Raw genomic sequence first — 23,211 nt, 5'->3', positions numbered from 1 at the left:
GTCTGGAACGCTTTCTACCGGCACATAGTAGGACTTCAAAGATGGGGTGGTTGAGGTGTACTTAGCCCCAGGAAACCCTGGACCAAGCACCCTCATCCATGCAAACAGGATCCCTTGTTAATTGGCGGCCCTGTTTGTTCCTTCCCTTACTCCAAAACCTATACTCCTTCCTTAAATCACTTTATTTCCCTCCCTCTTTTCTATCTGCTTTCAGGAGCCTACTGTGTGCCAGGCCCCGGGTGCAGCAGTGGATAAGCCTGCCAGCCTCTGCCGCCTGGACCTCCTGTCCTGTGTTGGAAGCCGACCTTGAACAAGGAAATGATAGGAGCGGTGAGTGCCCTGAGGCTCTGCCATCCTGAGGCCAGAGGGGGCACCTCGGGCTAAGGGAGGGAGCTGGGTCTCATCCCGCCTCACCTGCTGCCATTTGTGGTCCTAAACCGTCTTTTAACTATTTGAAGAAGGTTAAGGAGGAGGAAAGGCTTCTTCCACCCGGGTAGCTAGAGCTCCAGTTCAACCCCTAGCCTGGGAACTTCCATATGCTGCAGGTGCAGCCCTAAAAAAAACCAAAACAAACAAACAAACAAAACAAAACAAAACAAAAACCCCCAAAACACCAGCATATGGAGTTCCTTGGTGGCTTAGCGGGTTAAGGATCTGGTGTTGTCATTGCAGCAACTCGGGTTACTGTTATAGCGCTGGTTCGATCCCTGGCCTGGGAACTTCTGCTGCTGTGGGTACAGCCAAAAAGGAAAAACAAACAAAAAGCCCTGTAGTATATAAAAAAGAACATATATGTGTGTATAACTGTCACTTTGTCATACTGCAGAAATTACCCCAGCCTCGTACATCACCTATACTTAAATTTATTTTTTTTCATTTTTTTAAGTTTTACTGAAGTATAGCTGATTTACAAGGTTGTGATAATTTCTGCTGTACAATAAAGTGATTCAGTTATCTGTGTACACATATCCATTTTCTTTCGGGTTCTTTTCCCACACAGATTATCACAGAATATTGGGTGGCGTTCTCTGTGCTACAGAGCAGAGCCCCACCGGCCAATCATTCCATATACCTCAGTGTGCATATGCTAAGCCCAAAGCCCCAGGCCATCCCTCCCCCGACCCCCAAAACACGTCCCCTCGGCTGCACTGCAGACATTAACCCAACACTGTAAATCACCTATACTTTGATTGAAAAAACAGAGAAAACCACACAGCCTAGATTGGCTTCCGATTGTAGCAGCCTGGCAGGGCGGGGGTGTTCGCTGTTTCAATCAGCAACTCGATGTTTGTTTTTGAGCTCCTCAAGCTCAGAGCTGAGAAGCCTCAGGTTGTGCTTGCAGGCAAACCCCCATCCTCCGTCTCTCCCTGGGCTTATTGGGCCGCTCTGTGGGCAAAGAGAGAGGCAGGTTTAAACCCAAATCAATGACCATTTGCAGGAGGTCAGAGCTTTCACATTCAGGCCGAACTCTTGCCAGAAGCCAAGTCAAAAGAAGACAAAGTATCGCTCCTTGTAATGGCAATTACCTTAATGAACTTTCTTCGTGGCGCGGGATCGATGCCCGGTGTGGGGATTAATTTATGGCCTCGGGGGTTGATATTGAGTGAGGCTGTGGGCAGCTGCCCGCACCCTCCCACCAGCCGTCAGTGTAAGAGATAAGTTCTTCATCAAGGATGTATTAATACCTGTCTCCACTTCGGGTCTTTTCTGAGAGCTGGCAGGGTATAAATTAGACACGAATTTGTAAATAAAATACTTGATCAAAATGGAGCACATCATATGAGCCAGGGAAATACTGCAGGAGGACATTATTATTATTATTATTAATTTTTTCTTTTTAGGGCTGCACCCACGGCATATGGAGATTCCCACACTAGGGGTCGAATCGGAGCTACAGCTGCCAGCTTACACCACAGTCACAGCCACGCAAGATCCAAGACCCGTCTGTGACCTACACCTCAGCTCACAGCAACATCGGATCCTTAACCCACCGAGCGAGGCCAGGACTCGAATCCGCAACCTCATGGTTCCTAGTCGGATTCGTTAACCACTGAGCCACGACGGGTACTCCAGGAGGACATTATTAAAACCTCTTTTTGTTGGGGGCAGTCAGGAAAAACGGGGCCACAGACTTGAAATGTTCAGTTTCGAGGAGGGATTTAAAAAACCCAAACCACTTGGGCAGACCCTACTCTGTGTTAGCTAAAGTGAGGGTGCCCTGTCTCTTGGTCCCCTAGTTACCTGGGCAGAGGGCAAGTGAGAACTAGAAAGGACCCTGGTTAGACAGGTGGGGAACCAGCATCCTTGGTTCTCAGTCCTGCACAGGCCCCACGTATCAGATGATGGGAAGAAGCCCTTCTTGGGTCTTCAGTTTTTCCCTCCGTTCAATGGGGATCCTTGCGGCTGTGTTCTGTTGCCATGACAACCCACAGGAGGATGGCGCAGAAGGAAGAATCAGTAACACGGGTCCTGTCTCTATTTAAAATAGCGATGCTGTCTTCATCTTGGATATTTTGCACTAATTTTGATTACAAACTATCACACATCACACATCCAAAAGAGTTGAAAGCAAGCTCCCCAAGACATATTCTTATGTCCAGGTTCATAATAGTGTGATTCACAGTAGCCAAATTGTGGAAGCAACCCAAGTGTCCATCCGTGCATGGCTAGTTAGACACGTGTGATATATTGTTACTGAAAGTGGGGTCTGTCTGCTGGCTGCTCTAAAGCCAATAAAGAGGCAGAGTTTGTGGAGAGGAACGTTTCCTTTTTTTTGGATACCAGCAGCCAGAGGGGGAAGGTGGACTTCTGTCCATAGGGCCAATTCCCCCCACTGACAATCAGTGGGCGAGAGCTTTGAAAGGGGAATGTTAGGGGCGTATAGGTAGGGTGCTACATGCAGAAACAGCACAGTCATCTTGAAATGGGTCATGTGGCGGCCAACCAGCATCATCTTGATTAAGTGCAGTTACTCTTCCATTCCAGGGTTGGTGTGTTTCCATTTCCTCGAGGCCAATTCTCAGAACTCTGACAACTTATGTCATGTCTGCAGTCTGGTCGTCATACAGGTAACCTCCTCCACCTGGCGGGGGTTTCAGAACCCATCAGACAGCTCCGAGGATATGGCTCGGGATATTATCTATAGCTCTTGAGCAGGAACCAAAGATCCCTGGCTTTGCTTCATGATGAAATTATTATTATTTGGCCTCATTTGATGGTTTTTCTTTGCTCCCAGATTTTCTCATTTCTCTGATGAAACTTATTCTTTGACTAAAGTTTTTCTATGGTCAGAAGGCAGGTGGAGGACATGGGGTGGGAGGCAAGGACCCTAGAGTCCTGCTCCATTTCAGTATCACATACAGGGAAGTATCGCTCAGACTGAAAGGGGAACGAAGTTCTGATGCTCCCTCAACACGGATGAACCTTGAGCACATCATGCCAAGTGAAATAAGATAGACACGAATATCGTACGATTCCACTCCTCTGAGGCACCTGGAGTCGTCAAATTCAGAAACACAAAGTAGAATGGTGGTTGGGGGAACTGTTGGGGGATGGAGGAGTTTTTTTAAGGGGACGGAGTTTCTGTTTGGGAAGATGAAGAGGTCGTGGAGGTGAACTGCACAACCACGCGAATGTCTTTAACCCTCCGCTTGAAAATAAGTAAGATGGGAGTTCCCTGGCGGCTCAGCGGTTAAGGATCTGGCATTGTTGCTGCTGTGGCATGGGTTTGGGAATTTCTGCATGCTGTGGGTGAGGCCAAAAAAAGCATTAAGATGGTAAATGCCATGCTGTATATATTTCACCACCTTAAAAAAAAAATCTCGGAGTTCCCATCGTGGCTCAGCAGAAACGAATCTGACTAGTATCCTTGAGGATGCAGGTTCAATCCCTGGCCTTGACCAGTGGGTTAAGGCCCCGGCAGTGCTGTGAGCTGTGGTATAGGTCGCAGAGGTGGCTCGGATCTGGCATTGCTGTGGCTGTGTGTAGGCTGGCAGCTGCAGCTCTGATTCGACCCCTAGCCTGGGAAGCTCCATATGCCCCAGGTGCGGTCCTAAAAAGACAAACAAATTAAAACAAAAGCGCAAACAAAAATCCTCACCCTTAGATATTATTTATCTTGACTGAGTCGCTAGTCCAGGCTTTGCCGCCTCCCTTACCTCATGGGATCTGATGGATTTTAAAAAGTGCGAGTGTTATGAAATCTCAGGATTTGATGATGGTTAAACGCACCATGTCCAGTGAAGCACCAGAAGCCACGGGTTTCTGCTGCTGACTCCCCGCTTCAGAGCCGCTCGCGCTGTTGTCTTGCTGTGGGAACCTCCTTGCTGAGCTCTGCAGTGAGGACCAGGGGACACCCCACATTCCTGAGCTGGACCCAACCAGAGCAAGACTGACCAACCGCCCATCCCAACCTCCTTCCTGGCAGGCATCAGCGAGCAGGTGGACAGGGGAGAGAAAGACGTTTTTGGTGGGTTTCTTTGTTTTTCGGCTTCGGGGTCTATTTTGCTTGGTTATATTTTCTTTCCGCAGCAGAAGCTGGAGCCGCCTCGCCTCGGCGTGGCGCCTGGCAGCTGCCCTCCAGTCCTTTTGTCTGCATCGATGCTCCGGGCGTGCTCACATCTCTCCAAAGAGCTAAAACTCTGGGGAACCAAAGGTATTCTGGAATGGAATGGAATATTCAATGGCTATTCCATTCAGAGTGGGTTTGAGTGCTAAAAATACAGCTGTCTGTGTGGAATTACAAAATGCACACCAGTCTAATTCTGCTGAAAGCAATCATCATAAAAATACAAACCAGAGTCCTGACCTGCAAAATGGATGGGCCGAGGGCATCTGTCTGCCTCCTTGCTCATAAGCCGTGGCCCCAGGTCCCAGGTTGGCTCAGACTTTGATTTTCCTCTTCTCTTACTGGGAGCCAGGTGGCTCTTGGGTGCTGTCTCTGCATCCTTGGGACAGAGTCCCGCCATTGGCTGTGCAGCCTCTTTTTCTCGCCTGCTGCTGGTCCTTCTCTGTGGCGCCCACACTTTGATGCCACCCCATTTTATGTCACCCTGGCCTCCTTCACCCTTTGTTTTGTTTCCTTGTTTGTTTGTTTAGGGCCACAGGTGTGGCATATGGAGGAAGTTCCCAGGCTAGGGGTCAAATCGGAGCTACAGCTGCTGGCCTACACCACAGCCCACAGCAACACGGGATCCTTCACCCACTGAGCGAGAACCCACATCCTCATGGATACTAGTCGGGTTCGTTATCGCTGAGCCACAAGGGGAACTCCCTCTCGACCCTTTGGGCTTCGCGACCACGCACCAGGCACCCGCACTTGCCCTGACTCAGAAGCAGGCTGTGCCGGGTTCCTTGTTTGTCCCCCAGGCCCTCTGAGCGCAGCCCAGACCCCTGAGATGTCAGAGAACCATCTTTGCCAGCCCCACCACGGCTGCAACCCAAGGGGAACACCCATCTTCACCATTTAAAACTATAAAAACCATTCTTAGGAGGCAGCGAGCCCCAACTCGACCCATAGGCCACCAGTGTGCTGATCCTTCTCTGCAAGAATGAGTCCTACACGGGCCTCTGTGCACGGTCAAAGCTAGGAGCCAGAGGGCCCCTCTGCCCGCTGGGTCTGACTTAATGTCTCTGAGGGCTGGCGGAGTACCATGGGGTTTTGAAGACAGAAGAGCATAAACTCTGACGCTCCGCGTCTAGCTGCTAAGCCCTGCTTCCTGAAGTTCTTTGCAACCAAAATCCAGCGTCCGAAATCAGACACTCACGGCTGCGGGGCAGGCGTGCCGTGTTAGCCCTGGATGCCTGGCGTGCCGGGCACTCTGGACGTAAGCCTTTCTTATTTTTAACCCCCTTGCCTGGTCAGATGGCCTTTGACAATCCCAGGGCCCAAAGATACAAACGGGAAATCAGAACCGCTACATGTCATTGGTAAACAAGGCCTCCTGTCCCCCCTTGTCCCCAAAGAAGTCCTGAACATACCCCGGGGACATGTCTTCCTGCTCCTTCTGGGTCCCCTGGGCTGTGGTCAGGAATCTGTTTCTGGGCAAGGCCAAGGAAAAAGCAAGTTTCTGGAGAGTTTTTATTTCAAACCACCGTCAGATTCTACCCAGTTAAAAAATGCTTCTCAGGTCTCCCAGAAGCCAAAGAGGGGAGGTTCAGGTCACCGGGGAAGGGGGCATCTTGTCACCAAGAAGGACAGAGGGGCTGGCTATTTACACAGGTGGACACCCGGAACTGGTAAAGGGGCTGCAGAGGACAAGGGGAGCCAGCCGATCAAGGAGCCTGAGCCCACGGGGACAGCCTAGAACCCCAGAGAAAGGTCGGGGCCCTCCTTTGAACACCTGTGCACCTGCTGGCCCTGCCTCTGCCCCCCCTCGGGCAGGTCTGGACCAGGTCCACTCTCTGGATTCCCAGAGGTGCCCGTCACAGCCCGGAGGAGAGCTCTGGCAGGGAAAGCAGCAGCGGCGGCTGCAGGGGGCCAGGTGGGAGCAGGGGAGAAGTAAAGCCCCCCCCCTTTTCTAGAATGTTCTCGGCTGGGCTCAGCTTCCTGAAGGGAAAGTCCCGAGGCTCTCTGGGGCCCCAGGAGGGCTAGTGCTCGGGCTCGGCGTCCATGCAGGACTCCCAGGGGTACTGGGGCATTCGAGGAAGGGAGAAGAGCAGGAGGGCGATGCCGCCGAGGAAGAGGAGGATGAAGGCGGCGCAGGCGCAGGCGAAGGACCAGCCGTAATAGTAGTCGATCCAGACAGTGTCCTCGCTGTCGATCATGCGCTTCACCGACTGGCGCATGACCTCCACCGAGACGAAGATGCAGAGACCTGAGGACAGAGCCGAGCTCTCAGGGGCTCGGGCCCCCGCCCCCGCCCCCCCTCGTGGGGTCTGCCGGGCTCCTCCTGCGACGTCAAGGGGGAGACCCGGCCTGGGGTCGGGGAGGGAGGAGGCCAGCGGCACCTCTGCTCCACTGGGGACCCTGCAAAAGGGAACCCTTGGCCTTTAACAGCCCTCGCTCCTCCATTTCCTTAGTGCTCTTTTAAAATCAATTAAAAGTTTTGTTAGTAATTGGCATCCTCCCTGCCTGGAGGATTTCAGGCTTTGTAAGAAACGGACACACTGCCAAGATCTGCCTCCATCCCGGCCCACAGCCAGGCGCTGAAGCCCTGGTCAGTCTGCCCCGGGGTGGAGCCTGGGAGTTTCTCCACGCCCAGATGTCAGAGCATCTGCCCAGACCCGGGGCACAGGGACAGGCGCCCTCAGCGTACCTGCGAAGGCATAGAACATGGACGCCGGCCTCAGCAGGTAATCCCGCTTCTTCCTGAAGGACAGGAGCCCGCAGATGGTTCCCAGGATGATGAAGCCGAGGCTGAAGATGGCGATGGCGGCCGCCGAGATGCTGTACTCTGCAACACACAGAAGGGGCAGAGACGCCCCCAGGCGCTTCAGAAGGGGCCTCATCCCCTGCACCTTTTGTCATTGCTGGTTGTGCCTGCAACCAGGTCAGCGAGGGTGCCACATCCAATGATTCCCATTTCCCAGGTGAGAAAACTGAGGTTCCAAGAGCCCTCGTTCAAAGGTAGGTAGTGGGTAAGGGGTGGGGCCAGGATGTTCTCCTGAACGAATTCCTTCTCCCAGGTCTTCCAGGCCCTAAACTGAAGTTCCTCCCTCCAGGGGCAGAGGCCCTGGAAGGAGGCGGGAAATGTGTGGCAGGAGGCCTTTCAGGAGCAGAAACCTTCCTCTGAGTGACAGGTCAGAAGGTGGCACTCAGGCTGGGGATGGTCTGTCCTGGGACTGACACGCCGCCTCTGGAAGGAGGACAGAGTGTGACTTGTTACCCAGCTCAGTATGTGAGACGATCTGTGTGTGTGTCCGAGTGGGTACATGTGTGCCTGTGTGCGTGTATGCAGGTGTGTACATGCATGCATATTTGTGCTGTGTGCAGTCGTCTGCACCCGTGCCGATGCGGGGCTGTGCTTAGGCCAGAAGGGAGCCCTGGAGCCCCATGGTTCCCCAAAGGCCCCCCCAGGGCCGGTGTGCTCCAGGGGCCCCTCCTGTTATCCGCCCGAGTCCCCACCTTCTTTGATTCTCAGAGAGTGATTTCTACTCAGAAGGGCTCCCTACGGACTCTGACCCATTGGTTCTGAAAACCATCACCAGGATCTTGCATCCTTGTTTCCAGAGCTCCTGTCGCAGCAGCATCCCTCGGGCTCTGTGGGAAAATGAGCTCCTTCTGCCACTTGGGGAGCTACCAGGAACCATGTCTTTTACGAACTCGCCTGAGCTCTGAGGAAGGGACTCTCAGGAGGCCTGGAGACGGAGGGCAGCTGTCTCAGGAGCACAGAGGGTGCCCAGGCTGTTGCTCAAACGCATCGGGAGGGGGGCTGCCTGGTGTCAGAGCGGGGACGTTGGGGCTTCAGTGCCAGGTGATTTTCTGGCTCAGCAGCGGGTGACGGGAGCCACGCTGCCACCCCCTCTCCCATCTCCATGCGGGCTCACCTTTCTGAGTGGTGACGTGGAAGATCTCTGAGGTCTCGCCCGGGTTAAAATGCCTGAAGTAGGAACAGTTTTTCTCTGCAAAAGAGGGAGACAGCCTATGAGTCAAGAGAAGGGACCTGCAGCCGGGGCACAGGCTCAGCAAGAGAAGGCGGGTGTGAGCCCCCTGGGGAGGGGGGGAAGGGCGCTTCTGACTGGCTCCCTGCTCCCCCAAACCTGACTCTGGGCGGAAATAAACATCTGTCTCTGACCTTCACCCACAATTTCGGCGCGAAAAGGAGGTTGCGTAAGAGACTGGCAGATCTTCAGGGAACTCAGGCTGACTGAGTCCAGGGGCAGAGAGCACTGGGGTACTGGGCCCATTAGGCAGATAGGGTAACTGAGGCCCAGAGCTCACGTTCTATGTTAGGGGGTGCAGGACAGGTGGTCAACCAAGGGCCAGACAGTGGTTCTCAGCCAGGCCTGATTCTGCCTCCAGGGGACACCAGGCAATGTCTGGAGACATTTTTGGTGTCACAGCTGGGCAGGGGCTGCTACAGGTATTAGTGGGTAGAGGCCTGGATGCTTCTGACCATCCTACAGTGCACAAGACAGCCCCCCACAGCATATAATGATCTGGCCCCCAAATGTCAGCGCCAAGGTTGAGAAACCCTGGATCACATTCTCTCGAGGGTGGGGTTTTTATCAACATCCAGGCCCACCCTGAAGCACTGAGGGTGCCCTGGGAAGCAAACAGGGTTTTTCAAAAGCATTCCAGGAGATTCTGAAGCTCAGTCAGGTTTAGAAACCAGACCCCTTAAAATGCTCATTTTCTGGGGAGCATTTTCCGAGTGGCCATCTCTGGGATCTGGATCTGGATCTGGGTGAAGGGTAGAGAGCCTCTAATCAAGGGACAAATGTGACTGTCACATCATTTCATCAGGCCCTTGACACCTGCGGCCACAGAAGCAGCCCAGATAAGGCCTCTCAAGGAAGCTGCCTGGTCCACCTGATTTGTGTCAGAAAAGCCATAGCTGATCCGTGTTGGCAGTGGGACCGAAAATCTGGATTTGATGGGGACAGGGGAAGAACTCAAAACAGAGAAATTCATGCTGATTTTCAATATAATGTCTCTTCCGTTTTTCTCCTGTAAACTCTCTAATAACTCAACACACTATAGAATCAGAGGGTGGTCTTATCGCTTATTGGATATAGTTTGATAGTCTTTACTCCTGACTTAGGAAGTAGATGAATGGGTTATTTTATACTATTTTGTTTCTTAAAAAAAAAAAAAAAAAAACTAAATTAGGTTTTGTTTGGGTGAGACCGTTCATTGAATTATTTTTCCTGTGGATCCTTGAACCTCCGTAGAGAAATAGCTCTGCTCCTGGTTTAGCTGGCATCTGGTTTGTGCATTCATTCATTTCTTTACCTTCGGGCTACATTCAGATTGTCGCCAGGTGATTGATGCCTCGTTTCTTTTGGAAGCACACCTGAGGTGCTGCTGAAGCCAGAGTTTTCACTGGGGCGCAGGCCTTCCTTCCGTCTGACCCGTATCAGCTCCTTGCCATTGAAGCCTGTGGCCTCCCACTCTCCCCGCTCCCCCAGGGTCAGGCTTATTGCTGCTCCCACAGTTGAGGATGCGCGTGACCCCAGAGACGGAGCCTGGTTTAGCAGCAGTAAATGTTCCTCTATATTTAAATCACGTTCCTTCTGAACTGAGTTACCTGGGTGTGTGGCTGCCGCTGGTGACATCAGAACTGATGCTCTCCCACAGCTTCTGGTGCTACTTTAAAGCATAATGCCACCCTCTTATATTTGTTAGAGTATTAGCTATAGATTCTCTCGAATCACTGCTTCAAAATGGCTCGTGCAATGTCGCAGGACTCCCAGTGTCTCCCTCTGGATAAAGGAACAATTTCTGTTTCATTCTTTCAGGGCCAATTTCGGGTGTCATTGAAAACCCTCTAAGAATTGGCGGAATTCAAGTGTATTTCACGGTCAGCTGCCTCCCTGACTACTCACAAGCCGAGAGTTAAAAGCCTTCGGCGCCGAGGGCCTAGAGATGAAGGCCCGTGGAGAGCCTGGCCCAGGCACAGCTGTTTGGCACAGGGGCTCACAGGGGCTCCTCTCGTGCAGATAGTGTTTGGGGTGTCAGCTCCCACCAGACAGACACCAGGCTTCGTTCTGGACAAACCACTGCTGTGGGGCGTTTGAGTGAAAACTGCCTTGGCTCAGACCGCCGGGGGAGGCTGTGTGCTGGGGTAGCCAGTCTGTGGATTCTGGGGCGCAGCAGCGGGGTTGGGGGGATCTTCCCCCTTGGTGGCCCAGGTATAATCTTCCCCTTCCTCTCCTCCTCTATTATTTGCTCTCACACATGGGGCCACTCAGGGCATCTGAAAGTCTCAGCTTCTCTCTGATGTGGCACAGTTAGGGCTTGAGGATGGATGGGCTGACCCTGTTTCTCTCTTGGACTAAGCCCATGAGGGAGGCTGGTGTCTTCTGCACTGAACCAGGAGAAGCACTGGCCCCAGGGCCTGTGACTGTCCTGGAGACCACAAGCCCTTTTGTGGTCCCCGATGGCCTCGGCCGGGGCAGGGGCGTGTCAGACCCAGCCTCAGCCTGGACACGTCCAAAGCCTGCAAGATGCTCATTCAGGATGAATCAACTTGGGCATCCGCCAGTGTCACTCAGGAGTTGCCCAGGGTCCTGTTGAGCTCCACCCCTTTGTACGGTGGCCGTCTGGGTAAACTGAGCATCAGGGCAACTTGAAAGGAAGGCCATGCGAGATGGGCCCTGTGTAGGCCACCTAGTCTAGGGGAGGGGGTTTGGAGGTGGGGAGCAGTGACAAATTCTGTGCAGACTGCAAAGATTCTGAATCTTCTCGCCGCTGCCCCCACGCCCCAACTCACACCTGGCCTCCATCCCACCTGCACAAAGCTCAGGACCTGCAGCTCCGGATGGGCTCCAGCCCCTTCCCCAGGCAGAAGAAGCCAGTGCTTTGGACCAAGTTGGGGGAGGTACACTGCCAGGCTGATGATCCGGAACTCTACTTCGGAATTCTGCAAATGGCTCACAGTGACTTGAATATTTGTATTCCTTTTTTTTTTTCGTGTGTTTCCAAAATGTCTACCATGAACAGTCCTAAGACTCAGTGGCCTGGCAACTTGAAGTGGGTTAGTCCTTAAAAAAAAAAAATACAGTAAACTCAGCCCTTGGGCTTGACTGGGGTTGGACTATTTGGCTAACCAAATAATCTGATTAAGGGAATGACTCTGCAGAACCATATCTGTGCCATTTTGAAGAAGTAGAACAGAAGACACATTTAACTCCAAGCTGAACTTGAGTTGATACAGATCTTTCTCTGATAGTTGGAACAGTTTGTATGATTAGGGCTGCCTCTGGGTTATCACTGAGAATGCGTCAGGGTACCCAGTGCTGGTTGATGCAGACTTTAATATATTTTAAAAAGTATCTTATGGATTTGCACAAAACCAAGGGAACGAGCGCTCTACGGGTCAGAAGAAACATTTCACCATCTGTTACCTGCATCAGTGCCAGAGTTGTCTTCACTCTTTTGCAACACAAGTTCTTGATGCCCCCCAATAGTGGTTTCTCTGTGTTCTGTGTTCCCCCATCCCTCTGATTGAAGACTTTAGTAAAACGGATTGGAGTCATCCTCGGGACCCGACCCCAGAGTTTTAGAATATTACTATCGTTTGGGGTAGGGAGGGAGTCTAGTTATGGCTGGAGTCTCCAGCCATATGGCTCTTGTGGGTAGAAAAGGGAGACCCTGAAATTCTTGAGGTCAGTCGCATTATATGCTTTCAAATGTCCCCAGTCCCTGCACCAAGTACCAGAGAAAAAAATATTAGGGGCACTAGGGAAATTGGGCACTGGGGCAGGCTGCTTCCTTGTGCTAAAGAGGCAGAGCCTGGAAGAAACAACATGCCACCCAGCACGCGGGCAAGGGATTGACATTATAAAGGCTCATTTGGGCTTTCAGATAGATGGCCTCTTCGGACACCTGGAGAAGCCCTCCTTCTCATTCTGGGGACACTGGAGTGGACCTCCGATGTTCATGCTATGCATGGCAGTCCTTCTAAGACTCTTGGTCAGTGGAAAAAACACATTAGACCGTTTGTGTCCTCAGAGCCTCCAGCGTTCTGTGGCTGGATGGGACGTTGAAAAGTCCCTTCCGTTGTGGCAGCTCTTGGTGCAGTGGTCTCTAAACCAAGCCGTGTTAAAAATTGGTCTCATGCATTTACTTGGGTCAGCAGCTTTCGGAGCTATGTTTGTGTGCATATTGGAGGGTTTGGGAAGAGACTGGAGAGCAAAGAGGCTGTGGATTTGAGAGTCGGGTGTTGAACCTCTACTTGTGAGATGGTGACCTTTGAGAAGTCACTGTGAGCCTCAGTTTTCCCATGTGTAGAGTGAGAACCACTTGTAGACTCAGAGCCTCCTCATTGGATTGCTGTAAACTAGTATTTTGTAGCAACTAAGGTGAATTTTAGGAGATGCCTTCTGGCTGCTCTGCCATGGTCATCGTGCAACCTTGGTCAAATTACTCAACCTCCCTGCTTCTCTGTGCTTTGTTTTCTTTATGTGTAAGATTGAATGATGATAATAGTATGGCCCTCATAAGGGATTTTTTGAGGATAATATATATATATATTGATATTGATGATATTGATATAATGATATGTATATGTCATTCCACTGTCTTCTGGCCTCCATGGTTTCTAGGGAAAATAAGCTAATCTTATTAAGAATTTCTTCTATGTGATGAGTTGCTTCCTCTTGTTGCTTACAAAATTCTCTCTGTCTTTCAATGATGTGGTTACGATGTGCCTAGGTATGGATTTATCCTATTTGGAATTCATTAAGCTTCGTGGGTCTGTAAATTAGTTAGTTTCATCAAATCTGGGAATTTTTCACATAGCCTTCCTGCTCCTCTCTATCTCTCTTTCTGAGACTGCCATTATGCACATGGTAATACATTTGATACTGTCCCCATAGGTCGCTGAGGTTCTGTTCATCTGTCATCCTCCTTTTTTTTTCCTGTCTGTTCCTGAGACTGGCTAATCTCAGTTGACCTATCTTCAAGTTCACTGGTCCCTTCTGATTTTTTAAAAAATTTTTAAAAATTATAGTTGATTTGCCGTGTTCTGACTTTTCTTCTATCTGCTATTGAACTCCTCTAGCGAATTTTTCGTTTCAGTTACTGTACTTCACGATTCCAGAATCTCTACTGTGTCTTTTAAAAATAATTTTTTTTCTCTTTACTGATTGGTGTTCTCTATTTCATGAACTATCATTCTCATCTTTGTTTTAATTCTTTAAACAGGATTTCTTTCCATTCTTTGGAGCTAAAATAGCTGATTTAAAACCTAGTAAGTCCAATGTCTGGGCTTCCTTAAGGATCTATTGGTTACACCACCTCCCACCTCCCTGCCCCCCGTCCCACGGATGGGCCACACTTTTTTAGTGCTTTGCATGTCTTGTAAGTTTTTTAGTTTAAAATGTAAAACTTTTACGTTTTAAACGATATAGCGTAGCAATGCCGGAAATCAGGTTTCCAGTCTCCCCCAGAGTTTGTTCCTGTGGCTCTTTGTTTGTTAAGAGGCCTTTCTGAGTTAATTTTGTGAAGTCTGTGGTCTTTGTCATGTGTGGCCACTGAAATCTCTGCTTAGTTTGGTGGTCAGCTCACAGAGATTTCCCAGAAGGCTTGGAGCCAGTACACCCAGTCTTTACTGAGGGGCTCTGTGCTAAGCAGAGAGCAGAGCACTCAGTTAAATAGTCTATGTTTCTGCCTTAGCCTTCTTCTTTTTTTTCTTTTTCTTTCCTTCCTTCCTCCCTCCCTTCCTCCCTCCCTCCTTTCTTTCCTTCCTTCCTTCCTTTTTTTCAAACAGCTCAAGATAAGCGGGAGGGGAGAGCTTAGAGCCTTCTCAGATCTTTCCTGTGCAAGCATATCGCCCTGTGGCTGCACATGGCCTCCTATATTCTCAAGAGTGTGTTGGAGCTTTTCCAAAGCCACCTATCTTAGTCTCCACCTTTTTGGTTCGCCTACTGGGTGCCCTAGTTATTATCTACTGCCTCAGGTAGTAGCTTTATGAAAAATTGTTTCTAATTGTTTTCAACAAATGCCCCCTGGGGAAAAGACTGTTTCCACTGGATGAGCTCAGGTCAAACAAAGACAGCCTTGCAAGGGGGCACTTCCAGGGAACCACCAGACACATCAAATAATGATGGTCTTCTGGGGATGAGGCTTTGAAAGAGATCCAGTCCTGTTTTGTCCCCTCTGGTGGCTACCAGCCTGCTGGATTTCACTGTGATGGCAGGCTATTGGTTTTCAAGGCTACGACAGAGTTGAGGAGGGGGGAACGAGAAGAGAGCAAGTTAAGACACTGTTCTTATTGCAGTCCATCCATTTTTCTTGAGTAAGTACTTGCTGCATTGCTGCAAGACTAGTTAATTTCCAGAATTCTGAAAAAGTTTGTCCTGACCATTTGGGCCAATGTTCGCACTGTTTTTATGGAGAAGAGGATTTTTGGAGGTTCTTAGTTGGTCATTATTTCTGATGTCATCCAAAAGGAATACAGGTTTGGCAGACAGAGCTCTATGTGTGTTTGCGGTTGTTGGTGTCGTCAGAAAGTGAGAGTGCTTGTCTGAATTTTCCTCCCTCGGGAAAAGAGGGATCCCACCGAGCACAGGGGGCGTGGGTGTGGAAGAGAAGGGAGAGGAAAGAAGACAGACATACACTTTGGAAGCGTGTAGGGGGTAAGGCAGTGCTCACAGGAGGGAACATACGATGCCCTCTGGACCAGGATAGGATGGTGTACAGAGAGACAGCTCAGCCTCAAGAGCCTAAAGGCCATGCCAAGCCTGCTGGTCCCCTGTGGCTGGTCCCAGTCTGTCTCTCCTTGTATAGACTCACCTCACGTCCTGCTCATTGGCCCTGTAAACTCACCAGGCTTTAAAAGGCAGGTGCCAAGGACGGGTGGACCCGACCATAACAGTGCGTTCCCATGCACGGCCCCTGGAGAATCCGCCTTGCCCTGCCCTGGAAGGCTTGGCTGGATGATGCATCTGTTTATGGGTGTGCTCAGCCGTGGCCGAGGGCGTGGGCATCTGGGCTATGTGATACCCTTCAAGCACATGGCCGTGCCCGCTAAAGCCCTCAGGCCCGGGACTCTATGTGTCCAAAGACAGCTGCGTATTTACGAGTCTTCCGGGTGTCCAGCGGGGGTGAGCAAGGCAGGGGTGTCCTGGAGCCAGCAGGAGGGGAAGAGGAAGGACAGACAGGGAGGGATGGGGTTTGGGCTCCTTTATCAAGATCTTTGGGGACTTAGCAGTGATTTTCCTGAACGGCAGGGTTCAAGGAATACCCAGTCGGAGAACAGAGAATAATTCTGAAAACCAGGTGGGACACCACACTCACCCCAGTCCACTGCTAGCTTGGAAGGACATTTGTAAGTGCTGGGAGGGGCTTTGTGTTGCTGAACCCAAGCCCACTACTTTATAGGCAGGACTGGGGCTGTGATGGGCTTTGTCGACCCCCATGGTCCTTTAGGGAGGTTGTGGGCAAGGCTGGCACAGAGCCCGGCCTCTGATTCCCTGAAGAAGGCTTTTTTGTTTTCTCAGCACATGCTCTATTGGCTATGAACGTGGGGGGCTCCCCATTCGCAGAATAGACTCGTCACCCTAATACCAGGTGTGTTTGACAGAGAGCTCCCCTTCCAGTGTGTGGTTTGCTCCCATGGTGGTGGGAAATTGAGAAGGGTATTCAAATCACAGTGAGAGGAAATGCTTTCTAGTTCCGAAGGGGTCCTGATTCAGGGAAGAGGTACAGAAGGACCCACAGTTCTGACAAAGAGGCCAATGGCTTATCTGCAGCCAGATCCTGCCACACAAACGTGTCCCCTGTATCATGGCTCAAGGCCCTGCATCCAGAAGGGACCCCAGCTTAGTGTCGTGCTCTGCTCTTGCCAGCTTAAAATTCTTAATAATCATAGCAGGTCGTCCCGCATTTTCATTTTGTGCCGGGCCCTGTACATTCTGTAACTGCTCCTGTCTACACTGCAGCCTGAAGGCTGGAGATGGAACACCCTCCCACCACCACAACAGCAATCCCTCACCCTGAGGTCATGGGGCCTGTGGTTGCAGGGGGAGAGGGGGCCTGGCACACCCAGAAGCCCTAGGCCGGCAGACCCCCTGTTTCTTTCTCAAGAAAGAAGACCCCAAGCCCTAGCGAGACAGAAGTAGCCGGAGACGAAAGCCCTCCGTTCATGACCTGGCTCTGGCCCCCAGCACAGCAACGTACACCTCAAATCCTTCTCCCTGGGCACGGGGGGCTGGGCGCAGCTGGGTTCCGAGGCAGGGACCCCTGCCCTCTCTCCCATGGGCAGCTTTTTTGGGGGACAGGAAGGGGCAGGAGGTGGGCGGGGGGACAGGGAGGGGTACGTTACCCCCAGGCAGGGTGATGGGTCCGCAGCTCTTGTCCTTGCTGTCACCCACGGCGATCCGCTTGGTGCAAATCCGCCAGAGGCCGAAGTGGGCCGCCTCACAGGTGGCATTGACGTGCTCCACGTGGGGGCTCAGCACGGCCCAGTGGTCGGTCACCACGGCCACCAAGGCCAGCACGATGCCCACCAGGATGCAGAAGAGGGTCACACGGACCTTCAGGGCTTTGGTCTGGGACATGGCAGTCATGGAGGGTGGGTGCTCGGGGCAGCGTCCTCCTGGGCAGGTGGCAGCGGGGCTGAGGTGGTGGAGCCAGGGGTGGAAGCTAAGTTTAGGGTGCCTGGCCGAGCCAGAGTGGGCCGGTCTTGGGCTGAGGGACGCTGGACGGGGCTGAGCAGCTGCCCAGACGTGTCAAGGGCTTGAGGGAGGCTTCTATTAATGCACATCTCCAGGCGTGTCACCGAGGACGGCCTCTCCTCGGGTTTCAGGGCATTCTTCCCCTCCTGGTGCCAGAAACACGCTAGGGTGGGGCAAGGAGAGAAGGCTCTACATGGTGGCTGGAGACGTCTCCAGAAGAGCAGCCCAGGGGACCCGAGTTGGGAGAGGCGAGGGGCAGGCGGCGGGGACACCAGGCGTGAGAGCAGCTTCCGCTCGGGGCCGAAGGAGAGAGGGCCACTGCCAGGCCAGGACAGAGACCCTGGCGGTCACAGGCAGCATAGCCTCGGTCCTCACTCTGGGCTGGCGGGGCCCCAGGGCAGGGCGAAAGGGTCCTTGTCCTGCAGTTCTCGGGGACCCGGGAGCCTGTGGAGGGACGTCTTGGGGACGCCCTGTCTGGGGCGCCTGGAGGCCACCACCCAGGCAAGCGCTTTACTTTATTAGTTAAAGTATAGTTGCTTTGCAATGTTGTGTCAAGTTCCCACTGAGCAAGGCCAGGGATCGAACCCACGCCACAGCAGTGACACCAGATCCTTAACCTGCTGTGCCGCCAGGGAACTCCCTGGGCAAGCACTTTAGACCTCAATCCCACCCCATCCCCCAAGCCAAAGGGGGATTTTAGGCTGTGCCTGAGCCTGGCATTACTCAACCCTGGGCCTTTTCAGTTCTCTTTTCATCCCTCCAATTGGGTCCAGAAGAAAGGCTCTGTTTGGGGTTAGTACATCTGTAACACCTTTCTGATGCTTGCAAATCAAAGAATAGCCTAGCGAGGACAAAAAAATTCAGCTGGATTTGGCTGTGGTTCTGTTTTCATTATACTGCTTGAGTTTTACCTTCTATTAATGGCAGGTGATAAAGAGTCTCCAGCTGACGTTCCCGGCGTGGCACAGCGGAAACGAATCTAACTAGCCTCCGTGAGGATGCAGGTTCGATCCCTGGCCTTGATCAATGGGTTAAAGATCTGGCGTTGCTGTCAGCTGTGGTGTAGGTCGCAGATGCGGCTCAGATCTGATGTTGCTGTGCCTGTGGCCCAGGCCAGTGGCTACAGCTCTGATTTGACCCTTAGCCTGGGAACCTCCATATGCCACAGGTGTGGCCCTAAAAAAAGCAAAAAAAAAAAAAAAAAAAAAGATTTTCCAGCCATTTCCAAAATACGTATACTTAAGTCAAAAAGAATAGAAGTAGGTTGATTTGCAGGTAGGTCTTGAGAGGCTAATGGGTGCGCGGATGTAGCAGAGGCCGTGTGGAAGTTTGGAATCACCAACCAAGGGTCCTGCCCACCCATATGCCACCCCCACCTCAGGCCAGTACTCTAGGCTGGAGCCCCTACACCCCTCCTGGGCTTTGCATCTTCTTTCTCAATTCACCAGGGGCCTCTTCTGGGGGTGTATCCAAGAGGCTGATGCGTGGCCAGGAATAAACCCCTGAGCTCGGCAGGTCTTTGACCTTGAAAATCCTGTTCTCAGATTGACACAGTTTATAGAAGGACTGCCTCTGTGGGGACAAACTTTCAGGGGCCCAGCCTTGGAGTCACAGACTGTTAATGAGTGCTGATGGTGGCGATAAGCTCGGCCTCGGAGAGTGCTTCCTATCCACCAGGCACTCTGCCAGGCCTTCCCACGGCATTGCGGTTCATCCTCATGCCAATCCGTGAGCTGAGGACAACTGTTATTCCCATTTTACAGATAAGGACACAAAGGCTCAGAGACACGACGTAACTTGTCCAAGGTCACACAGCAGGTAAATGATCAAGCAGGTTTCAGAAACCACAGGGCAAACTCTTAACTGAGGGTTGGAGCTGTGAGGACCTCCCCCCCGTGGGCCAGGCATCCCAGCCAAGCAGCAGCTGGGGAACCAGAAGATTCTGGTGTTTTAGGATGGAATGTCTAGGAAGAAGCCATGTTTGTTTCAGTCCTACAGGTAAATAGGACTGAGTGTCTGGCAAGTACGTGTGGTGTCCTTTGAAAATGCATTTTGGAGTTCTTGTCGTGGCTCAGTGGCTAATGAATCCGACTAGGAACCATGAGGTTGTGGGTTCGATCCCTGGTCTTGCTCAGTGGGTTAAGGATCTGGCGTTGCCGTGAACTGTGGTGTAGGTCGCAGACGCGGCTCGGATCCTGAGTTGCTGTGGCTCTGGCGTAGACCGGTGGTTACAGCTCCGATTAGACCCCTAGCCTGGGAACCTCCATATGCTGCTGGTGTGGCCACAGAAAGAGAAAAAAAAAAAAAAAGAGCAAAAAAAAAAAAAAAAAAAGAAAATGCATTTTGAATTTCCTGGTGTGGTGGAGGTCACACCCTGAACTTTCCAGAATCTGGGAGCCCCCGAGGGTCTGAGTCAGTGTCCTCAGTGGGATCTGGCCTGTAGGCGCACTTGGCCTCAGCTGCAGCGACACTGCAGGCCCATCAGAGAAGCCAGACTGTACCCTCCCTCAGTGGGGGGCAGGGTTGTGCCACACAGGGGGCTCCTGAGTCCTCCAGCCCAGCCAGCAAAAGCATGAAAGATTCATGACCTCTTCCTTTTGAAGTGGTTTTTGTGTAAATCTAGCATGAGGCCGGCAGCTCCAGGAACTGCAGGCAGGTCTACTTTCTCTCCCCTGTTTACTTAAAGCTCCTTCAAACCACCAATCTCTGCTCCCGGAGGCCTCTGTCAGGCCAGGCTGTCTGCTTCGCTCCCAGGGCCTTGCCAGGCTGGGGAGGGGGCCCTGGAGAGCCCACAGGCCTGGGGGTCGCCAGCATCTCCGGCCCAGGTGCTACCCTTTCCTGGGAGTCGGGGAGGAGGGCCCCTGCAGGGGTGGTGGAGCCAGCCAGCCCCAGGATCAGATCCCCGCTCTGCCCGCCCTCAGCTGCGTGGCCTTCAGCAGGTTTCCTTTAGGCTTCCAGCCGGGGCACTTGACCAGCTCAGCCCACGGTAGGTGCTCCGGACTGAATTACGTCCCCCCTAAAAGAGTCCGTTGAAGCCCAAACCCCAACGTGGTGGTGCTGGGAGACAAGTTTCTACAATCTTTTTTAGCCTGTGTCTATTTTCTATGCTGAAAACTCCATCTTCTCCTGCTTTACCTTTACCCTATATTCCTGCTTAAAAAACAGTCACAGGGCTGGTAAATAAGCTTAAGGACAAAGACCTAATGGCATCAGTTATTCATGGGGTCAGCTGAATGAGGACACAATGCATTGGTCTAGGCACGCTGTTTGCACAGCACGATAGGTCCTGCTAAAACAGGAGGAAGAGGAGCCTCATGGCCCCAGGGGGGTTATGAGGGGTCGTTCTTCTTCTTCTTCGCAAGAGATGCATCAGCAAGGAGAACGAGGTGCAAATTTAGGCACCATTGTCTGCAGAAGCACCATGGCGATTCTCTAGATGCTCTGCACAAACGCCAGGCTTCCTCAGTGCTGATGCTTGTTCAAGGCCTAAAGGTCAGAGTCAAAGCTTAACCAGCCACCAGCTACGTGACTTTTAAAACAATAAAAAACTATGTCTTGCACCTACAGCCCCCCCCTCCCCTGACGTCATCCTAAAGCGCACAGTGAAAGCAGTGTGGTTTCTTGAGACGGCGTTCTGGGTCCCTGAGACCTTGAGGCCCCAGGTTCCCACCTTTGATTAAGATAAATGTCTCTGTGTCTTGTTTTATGTTAACCTTTTCTTAAGTTTCACAGCACCCGTTCTTCAGCCCTCATCTGCTGAGCTGGTCTCATGATGGTTTGGGGAGATGGGGCCTTCGGGACATAATTAGTCATGAGAGGTCTTCTCAGCAGGCAGGATTCCATGAGGAAGGCAAAAAAAGCCAGGAAGAGGGATCTTACCAGAACCCAACTGTGCTGACACCCTGATCTAGGCCTTCTCGCCTCGGAACTCGGGGGGGAAACACATTTTAAGTAACCGAGTCAATGGTATTCTGTTACTTCAGCCTGAGCTGACTAATATAGTAGGCGGTCAATCTAGGATGGCTACTTTATTATTATTTATAGACATCAGATGAGTCAACATTTTCTGATGGGCTATAAGCTTCTGGAGGGTAGCGGTGGTGAGACTGTATTATGTACGTATTCTTTTTTTTTTTTTTTTTTTTAAAGAAAGCAATGGTAATCTTTTTTTTTTTTTTTTTTTTTTTGTCTTTTGTCTTTTTTTGTTGTTGTTGTTGTTGTTGTTATTGTTGCTATTTCTTGGGCCGCTCCCGCGGCATATGGAGGTTCCCAGGCTAGGGGTCGAATCGGAGCTGTAGCCACCAGCCTACGCCAGAGCCACAGCAACGCTGGATCCGAGCCGCGTCTGCAACCTACACCACAGCTCACGGCAACGCCGGATCGTTAACCCACTGAGCAAGGGCAGGGATCAAACCCGCTACCTCATGGTTCCTAGTCGGATTCGTTAACCACTGCGCCACGACGGGAACTCCGTATTCTGAGTTCCCTCAGAGACCACCCCCCGCCCCGGGTTTGAACCCAGGGTTCAATCTCCATAAATGTTTGTTGAATAATGGATGGATGGATGGATGGGTGGTTGGGTGGGTGGATGGATGGATGGGTGGGTGGATGGGTGGATGGGTGGTTGGGTGGGTGGATGGGTGGATAGATTGATGGCCTGAAAGAAGGGGACAGAAGCTCAAATAATTGCCTCTACCAAATGATCCAAAGGATGTTTCTATTGGTTTTTAGGCCACAGGGACATAAGAAATGTCAGCTGGGGCAGACCCAGGAGAGCTTGGACCAGTGGCCCGTTTGCTTCCAGGTGCTGAGGGACACCTCAGGAGGACACTGTTGTCGCCTCTGTGATCAAGTCCAAAAGAGAGCTCTATCTGCAGGCTGTCTTCAAAGCAGAGTCACCACGCTCAGCTAACCGTCGATATTTTATTCATCCAGGTGAACCAGCTTCCATTTGTCCCAAATGACTGCTGTTTTCCCGGAAGGACCAGACACCTCCCAGAGGCAGGCCTCATCTGGAGCCAGGGCCAGGGTACTCTTGGGTGGAGGCCAAATGAATCCTCTGGCAACATGTTGGTCTCATTTTGAGCTGAGGCTTGATTTGGCCGAGAAATGGCCTGGGGTGTGTGATTTTAAAATATTATAAAAAAAAAAAAATAAGGCACTGCTTAGTCAGTCTCAGCTTCTTTTCCCCACTTCATCTGTCTCCCCAAACCCTTCAACCTGGACCTGCTGTGGCCTCGGGCTTGCTGCTCCCAACATGAGCCTGTGAGCTAAAGACGGTCTCTGCTTCCGTCCAGGGGACCCAGAACCCCTTCGTCTTCCAAGTCAGCGATCCCATCGCTCTGACCTCTGCCTCCAGCCTCATGTCTCCTTCTCTGACTCGCCTGCCGCCCTCTTTCCCTTGTGATTACACCGGGTCCACCCAGATAATCCAGGAAAATCTCCCTGTCTCAAGATCCTTAATTGAAACACATCTGCGAAGTCCCTTTTGCCAGCAAGGATGCACTGAAATCTTAACTGAGCTTAAGGTCTTGGATGGTGAGATTTGGGCTGATAGTGTTTTCTTTCATGTTTCTGGTATTTTTCAGAGTTTTTAAAAGGTGAAATGTAATGCTTAACTTAGCATGAGAAAAACATAAATATCATTTGTTTTAAGAAGGACCTGGTTATTTGCAATGTATTCTATGGATTCTGGAGACCCCACAAGGGTTCCTATGTCTCCAAGAACACTTAGCAGGGGGCAAAGGCCAGGACATGCATCCCTCCCAGCTCCCTCCCCTGCCCTTGTGAGCATGGAGGGCTGGGTTCCCTCTTTGATCACAGACTTCAGTTCCTGAGGTCACAGGGGCAGTTTTGGTAGAAACTGCAAGTTTAAAAATACCTGGATCAGGTGCATCTGCCTCCCTCCCCCTCTGGATTCTAGAGTCC

The 23,211-nt window shown here is 51.6% G+C and overlaps 1 protein-coding gene and 1 long non-coding RNA gene across 2 annotated transcripts; one reads left to right on the top strand and one right to left on the bottom strand.

The window, feature by feature from the left end:
• Window positions 1-6,133: 6,133 nt before the first annotated feature.
• CACNG1 (calcium voltage-gated channel auxiliary subunit gamma 1) lies at window positions 6,134-17,173 on the bottom strand. The gene is given in 4 exon segments (NM_001044605.1): window positions 6,134-6,815; window positions 7,257-7,394; window positions 8,488-8,562; window positions 16,932-17,173. Coding segments are annotated over 4 exon segments (675 nt in total). The 5' UTR covers window positions 17,167-17,173; the 3' UTR covers window positions 6,134-6,588.
• Window positions 17,174-18,969: 1,796 nt separating this feature from the next.
• Window positions 18,970-22,935, top strand: LOC146398051 (uncharacterized). The gene is made up of 2 exons (XR_014820975.1): window positions 18,970-19,101; window positions 22,015-22,935. It is a non-coding gene; the product is annotated as an uncharacterized LOC146398051 (long non-coding RNA).
• The last annotated feature ends 276 nt before the right edge of the window (window positions 22,936-23,211 follow it).

This window comes from Sus scrofa, chromosome 12 (genome assembly GCF_054392235.1).
Source record: "Sus scrofa isolate SSC_HxYL_T2T_F1_AM1 chromosome 12, Sscrofa_HxYL_maternal_Yorkshire_Landrace_v2.0, whole genome shotgun sequence".
Classification (NCBI taxonomy): Eukaryota; Metazoa; Chordata; class Mammalia; order Artiodactyla; family Suidae; genus Sus; species Sus scrofa.
The sequence above is the reverse complement of the archived record's forward strand: the minus strand, read 5'-3'. Positions and strand labels throughout refer to the sequence as shown.